The following is a 7757-nucleotide window of genomic DNA, read 5'->3' as shown; positions in this document are numbered from 1 at the left end:
GCTGCACAACCCTGATGCCAATCTCCCGTTCCATTGCAACCTAAAGGTGCTCCACTGGACTGAGATCTGGTGACTGTGGAGGCTACTTGAGTGTAGTGAGCTCACTGTCACGTTCAATAGTTTGAGCGTTGTGACGTGTTGTCCTGTTGGAAGCAGCCATCAGATAATAGATACACTAATCATAAAGGGATGAACATGATCAGCAACAACTCAGGTAAGCTATATACAATTCTCAGTACTAAGAGGCCCAAAGTGTGCCAAGAAAATATATATCGCACACCATCACATTACAACCATCAGCCTTAACCATAGATACAAAGTAGAATGGAACCATGCTGTCATGTTGTTTACTCCAAATTCTGACCCTATCATCTGAAAATTGTAGAAGACTGGTTGAAGTTCAGCAGGTCATCTTGACCATGTCTACAGGGTATGGTAGGTTTACTGTAGTTGACATGAAATGACTTTGGTCAACAATAAAGGTAAATACAATTCAGACATTTCAAGTTGTTGAACAAGAAACAACAAAAAATGCTTAAAGTTCAAACGCATGCTCTGTGGTTAGAATTTTTGTCATAACCATTCAGTCCCTTTACCATATGGCAAACATGATCAAATATTTAATAAATGATACATGAACTGGTATTATGAACTCACTCTAGATATAATTTAGCATTAACCTCCATGACACTAAAAGGAACATCCAAATGAATCCTAAAGCACATAGCAGAAGCTGCACAAACCTGAGAGATAAAAACTTATAATCATAGACCAACTAATAGCTGGTACAGCTGTTAAAAAAATAAGAGACAAGAATCAAACATATTTGTCATATTTATTCATAAATATCACTCCTGTATGAATATAAAACAATCTTAAATTACTGCTTTTTAAAAGAAGTACTCTGGTGTTATCATTGGAAGCGCCTCAGAGGACAAACCACTGACTGAACAGTTTAAAGTATTGCATATAATCTTGGTAGCTGTTAATGACTACATCTTACTGTAGATGTGATGACAAACCTTTGATGTGATACATAACTTACTTCCTCAGAAATATGAAAAGAGAGCCAACTAAACATAGGTAAACAAAGACAGGAGTGATTCACCCACTTCAATTTGAAGTACAATTTTTAGTCATTCAATTAAAAAAAAAAGGTTATACAAGCTACAAAACAAGGGAAAAAAAACAAAAGAATTATTTAAAAAAAACTTCAAGCACTCAAGAATTTGTTTACAGTTAAATGTCTAGTTGTTATTCAGCAATGACACAAAAAAAGATAAACAAAAATCAAAATCTCCATTGGTATGCGAGTCACAAAAATATAAACTCTAATCTAGCATTTAGCAACAGCAGGCACTCCTGTGTTCAATGGATGAGGTAGCTAGACAGTAAGAACTGTACACAGGCTGAGGTTTAAAGTGCCCCTATTATGCTATTGGAAGTTTCCTCTATACTTTATTTCTTCAAGTGTAGAAAATGTTTGAAAAAGTTACCAAAAAAAAAAAAAAAAGGCCAGAGTCCACACCAAATACTCATTCTTTCCCACAGAAAACACTGCTGCTGAACTGCCTCATTCTGGATTTTGTTGCCTTGTATCTACATCACAATGTAAAAACACCAAAATCCTCCCTCAATCTGCGCACATGTACACCATATTTTAATACAAATTTCCAATCAAGCTGCTCTTATGTCCATATTTTTCTGGTTCTTATATTAGCCACTAGATTGAGACTAATCTAAAGCAGCTGTCACTGTAACCCTCCTGCTTTGCACTACTGAAGTCATGTTGTTACAACATAATACATTTGGCTCTGTTTACATGTAAAACATTCACATAAAAGTTAAAAGCAGTGTTTCTAATGTGGCTAAGGCTTTTTGTTATCAGGCGACAGATCCTAGAGGGTTAAATCAAGGCAAAGTGAGAGAAAGGAGAGGTGCTGCTGCAGTGACGGTGTGAAATAAATTCTGGTAGATGCCTAAAAATAATATGTAGACCCTTAAAATAAGCACAATAGGGGCACTTTAAGGAAGGAGCGCACGACTGAAATAAAGTCAGAGAACTGCAGCAGAGGTGAACAATATTCCAGTGATGAATGCTGAGTCTCTCTCCTCGTTTTTAGTCGCAGCATAGAAGGTAAATTTAAGAGTGGAAGCAGACAATCCCTCTGAAATATGGACTAAACAGGAGAGCTTTCACCGCACCCTCTCACTCTCGGTCATCTGCCACAGTCCCAGGTTTAAAACTTTAAGGCACGGGAGCTGCGTTATCCTCTCCAAGCCCCTCTTGGTGATCTTAGTACAACCATACAGATCAATCCCTGTCAGCTGGGTCAAGTGGTCAGCTATCAACTCCAAGCCTTTGTCTGTGATTCGCACACACTGTCCAATGTTTAGAGTCTTGAGTTCGTGCATCTGGCGTACCATCCTGTTAATGCCATCATCGCTGATGTGACAGGAGCAGAGAGACAGGGATTTCAGCTGATACAGCCCCTGGGCAATGTAAGCCAGGCTCTGGTCTCCGATCTTATCGCAGAAGGAGACATCAAGTCCAGAGAGCCGGAGGGAGCCCATGGCCAGATGCATTATCCCAGTGTCACTGATGTTATCACATGACCGCAGGTTCAGGCTGCACAGGTGGGTCATGTGTGACAAGTGGATCATTCCTGCATCTGATATTCCCCCACAGAAGCTGAGGTTGAGCACTTTGAGCTTGTTTAGGCCCTTCGAGATATGTTTCAGGGAAAGGTCAGTTAGCTTCTGGCAGTCCTGCAAAGTTAACTTCTCCAGTGACAAGCAACCCTCTGCAGCACTGCGGGTCATACCAGACAGGTGCCCGATGCCCACATCTGACACATGCCTGCAGCTGCGCAGGTTAAGGCTCTTAAGTCTGTGCAAGCCCCAGGCAATGAGCAGCAGGCCTGTGTTTGTGATATTGCTGCATCCCCCGAGTTCAAGCACCTCCAGGTTTTTGAGGTACTGGGCGATCCTTCCCAGGCTGGAGTCCGTGATTTGTTTACAAAGGCTGAGGTTCAGCACTCGCAGGGATGAGATGTCCTGCACAAAGGCATGTCCGAGACCATTGTCTGTGAGGTTGAAACACCCACACAAGTTAAGGCTTTCGATGTGCGGCATCCCTTGAATCACGTAACTCAGGCTTCGCCTCAAGCTGAGAATTTGAACCTTCTTGATGCCCCGGGTCTGCAGGCTGGGGAACAGAGACGGGTTGGCTCGCCGCAGATGGAGCTTGGCTTCCACCCCCCTCCACACCGACTTGTGGTAGGACGCGTCTCTCCAGGCCGTGCACACTTGGGCTACTCTCCCTTTGTCCTTAACGTCCAGATAACTAAAAATAATGGCCAAGATTTCCGGGAAAAGGCACGAGATATGTGTCTCCATTTCAAACATGTCTGCAGCCGGACTCCTTTTGGCAGCACAGGTTGCTTGTGAGCGACAATACTCTCCGAAACTCTGCTGCCGAAGTTGCTGTCTGGCCCGGCAAACGTTAGCTAGTCTCAGCTAGCATACGGACGAGCTACCGGACCACTTTGCGAAATAACAAAACAAAACAAAAAAATCATGCTCTGTTACAGTCAATACAAAGAGCACGCAAAAGGACCACTAACTGCACAGTATTGCTGACAAGGTGGACGCAGAGACAGGAGACTCGGAGATGGAGACGTAACAGTTACCCAGTTAGCTAAGCTAACAGCAGCAAGCGGCGGCGCAGCGTCAACTAGCTGTCCAAACTTGAGCGCTTCAAAGTCGAACAACCTGCTCGTCCAAGACGCCCGGAACAGCTTATTCTTTACTCCAGCTCATGGCGAAGCTTTTCTCAAACTCTCTTGTGTAGGAACTTTTATCTGTCGCCCTGTTTTCTCGTCCAAAGACAGCTGCCCGGCTCCTTTATCTTCTTTGGCATTTCCATCCCGGATCTCCACCACGAATTAACCAACTGTTAGGGCACGGCGAGTAGCGACTCCTACCGGCTCCATGACAGGGTTTTTTAAAATTATAGGCTGCAACCTAAATGCGGGGGCAATGTGGGGACACATTACTAAATACATAATAAATATAAATACACAGGTTGCAGGACTGACATATAGAGGATAAATACTGTATCTGCAAATATATGCAATGTAAATACAGCCCCAATTGCAAAAAAAAAGTTGGGATGCTGTGTAAAATGTAAATACAAAACAGAATGCAACAATTTGCAGATCTCATAGAGCCATATTTTATTCAAAGTAGAAGGTAGAAAACATATCAAATGTTTAAACTGAGAAAATTTCCCATTTTAAGAAAAAAAAAGGTAATTTTCAAATTGATGGCAGCAATTCTCAACATGTCTCAACAAAGTTGGGACAGGGCCATGTTTACCACTGTGCAGCATCCTCTTCTCTTTTTCAGACAGTCTGTAAATGTTTGGGAACTGAGGAGACCAGTTTCTGGACTTTTGGGAGAGGAATGTTGTCCCATTCTTGTCTGATATAGGATTCTAGCTCCTCAGCAGTCCTGGGTCTTATTTGTCATATTTTTAATTTCATGATGGCCCAAATATTTGCAGTTTGCAAAAAGTTCGGACTGCAGGCTGGCCAGTTCAGCACCCAGACGCTTTTGCTACGAAGCTACGCTGCTGTAATAGATGCAGTATGCAGTTTAGCTTTGTCTTGCTGAAAATATGCAAAGCCTGACAGGTGAACACACCTGATGTTGCCTTTGCAGATGTGCAAGCTGCCAGTTCCATAGCCATAAATGCACCCCTATACCATCAAATATGCAGGCTTTTGAACTGACAAATGGCTTCTTCTTTGCATAGTAGAGCTTTAACCTGGATGGCATGGTGAACTGTGTTTTTGGAATTGGCGTTGTACAATTGAAGTTTGTTTTATAGTCTTTGTTTTCCTATATTCCCCTTCTTGTAGTTTTTTTTTTTTTTTAGCTCTAACTGTTAAAACAGTTATAAAACAAAAATAACCTATTATTTCTTTGTTGTAATCTTTTATTTCATCCACAGATCAGCTCATGTCTTTTTTGAGCTATGTGTTTCTTATGAGATTCACAAGTGAGGCCTTTTTCAAGGGACATTTATGTGGGGTGGAGGGGACAATCGATAAAAATGCTACACCATCCAGTTACCAGTTACCATAACCACGTAGTCACCACTTAACCGTACAGCGAGCCTTTATACACGTATAAACAAGACAGACTTTATCATACATCTGCTAATACATTTTTAAAAATCTAGCCATTATAATGAAAAACACATGGCTGTGTGTGTAGAAACCTCTGCCATGCATTTATTGAACACATGCAAACAGATATGTGCAAAGTATTTGAAGTGCTACCAAAATAACAGTGTAGGACTGCTAGTTGCAAATGCAAGAAGAAGTTTCTTTGCATGTATAATTAATGATGCTGATTCTGATGGCTCAATATTTGAATCACAGGTTTACTGGCCAGGTATGCTGACTCATAACTTTTATACTCAGAGTTGAAGAACAAGCATAAACACAGAGCTGAACAAAGATAGCGGGGCCAAGCTAGACATGAATAAACATAGGTATACAGCTTCTGTGTACAGAGAAAGTTAATACACAAATATAAATTAAGCCTAGATACACAAACAAACTGTTCTTTGGCAGCTACATTAAACGTTTCACAGGAGCAAAGTACTAAAGTGTAGCAGCATTAACTTAAGCACAGTGGCCGATAGGATTTCCTAATTATCTTAGTTAATTATTTAATCAGTTTAGAAAACAAAAAGCTCTTCAACCAATACATTATTGACACATCTACATTCATGTAGAAAACAAAAGCTCAGGCAGCCTATGACCATCACACAAATAAACAGAAACAGCAACAACACAAGCAAAAATGTAGACTCAGCAGTCCTGTGAAAAACTAAGTGCACCCCATGATTCAGTAGCTAGTAGAACCACATTTAGTAGCACTAACTTGAAGTAACCATTTTCTGTATGACTACAATAATCTCTCATATTATTGTGGAGGAATTTTGTCCCACTCTTATTTACAGTGTTGCTTCAGTTCATTGAGGTTTAAGGGCATTTGTTTAGCCACTCTGTTGTAGATTTGCTGCTGTGCTTGGGATCATTGTCCTGTTGCATGACCCATTTTCTTTAGCTGTCAGCCAGATGGCCTCACATTTGACTCTAGAATACTTTGGTATACAGAGGAGTTCATGGTCGACTCAATGGCTGCAAGGTGCCCAGGTCCTGTCTGCAAAAAAGCCCAGATCATCACCCTGTGCTTGACAGTTGGTATGATGTGTTTGTGTTGTTAAGCTGTGTTTCGTTTTCACCACCTGTGGTGCTGTGGGTTATGGCCACAAGTCCCCACCTTGTTCCAGAAGTCTTTTGGTTGCAAACTCACGCTCTTTTTAGAGAGAAGAGTCTTCTCCTAGCAACCCTTCTAAACAAACCATCCTAGGTCAGTCTTTTTCTAATACTGCTGTCATGAACTTTAACATTTAACATTCTAACTGAGGCCTTTAGAATCTGAGATGTAGCTCTTGGATTTTTGCATGATGATTTGCATGTGGGATGTCCACTCCTGGGCAGATCGTAGCATTGTGTTTACACACCCCTGAATGCTCCAGACTAGCAAACTGGCAGAACTTCTGCTTTATAGAGGTGGACACACTTTCTCATTATCAGTTAATAGCAAAACCTGGCTGCTAACCCCCCCCCCCCCCCCCCCCCCCCCCCCCTTAATTCCTATGGAAGCAGTAAGCCTGTACTTAGTTTTTTCAGAGGACAGCACAGATTCCTGTGAAAACTTTCTTTTTTCACATACTGTAACTCTAGAGAAAGCTCAAGGTCAGCGTTTTCCCCATGCAGAAGATTAACAACAGGAGTTATGTCATCTGTTAATGAAAGTTTTTCAAGCCAGAAGTGTCTAAAAATATGACATACTACATATTCTCTAGTCACATGTCCATCAGTCTGTGTTGTTCAGATGGACTTGCCTTGTCACCTCTGACTTGGCGTTAATGTCCTCAACCTGGCAGGAAGCCCAGAGTTACTGCAGTGAGGTGTTCACTGACCTGGCCACCTCTGGCTGCCTGGAGGACACACAGTGGGTGCATTACACTGATTGCTCAGCGTGGAAAGGACAAGAGAGGCAAATCATTTTACTGATTTACACACTGACAGTGACCCAATACAGCGGGATTTAAAAAAAATTTTTTAGCCTCTTGTCAGTTTCATGCTGACTCACTGGCGCAATGTCATGGATTATGAGGCAATGGCAAAACAGCTGCTGTGCAAAAGGTCTGCAGCTTTGTATGACAACTAGCAAAGCTTATAATATTCTCTTTTGATACGTGAGTGTCAGAGATGTGAAGTTGTAACGAGGCTTGTGCTACTGTAAAAGCTGTGCTTTCCTGCTCTGGAATGACTTTTCAAATGATAGATCTTTGTTGTCTGAGAAACTAACCTACAAATGTGGTCAACAAGATTTGTGACTCCATCTCAGGCTTAGGTTTGTACTGAATGTCCCAAAGTGTAACCTCTCATGTTACGTGTTTGTCCAGCAGCAACAGCGGTGAGAATGTAGAGTCTCACCTTTGACCTTCACTGCTAGAAATGCAGGGTCCTCTGACTGCAGCTCTCCTAAGACCCTGAAACAATAAATATCTGCAATTCCTGGCATATTTCTGGGCTCCTTTCTGTCTCTGGGCCTCTGAATCACTCACAGTTTTACCCCTTTCCCAGCTAACCTCCACAACATACACA

General features: G+C 41.8%; 1 protein-coding gene across 1 annotated transcript; it reads right to left on the bottom strand.

Annotated features, from left to right (window-relative positions):
* Positions 1-834: 834 nt before the first annotated feature.
* On the bottom strand, positions 835-3939 carry LOC115781150 (F-box/LRR-repeat protein 14-like). The gene has a single exon (XM_030730597.1). The coding sequence runs from the start codon at positions 3406-3408 to the stop codon at positions 2197-2199; it is 1212 nt and encodes a 403-aa protein (XP_030586457.1). The 5' UTR covers positions 3409-3939; the 3' UTR covers positions 835-2196.
* Between the last annotated feature and the right edge of the window lie 3818 nt (positions 3940-7757).

Source organism: Archocentrus centrarchus, chromosome 6 (genome assembly GCF_007364275.1).
Source record: "Archocentrus centrarchus isolate MPI-CPG fArcCen1 chromosome 6, fArcCen1, whole genome shotgun sequence".
NCBI classification, from domain to species: Eukaryota; Metazoa; Chordata; class Actinopteri; order Cichliformes; family Cichlidae; genus Archocentrus; species Archocentrus centrarchus.
The sequence above is the reverse complement of the archived record's forward strand: the minus strand, read 5'-3'. Positions and strand labels throughout refer to the sequence as shown.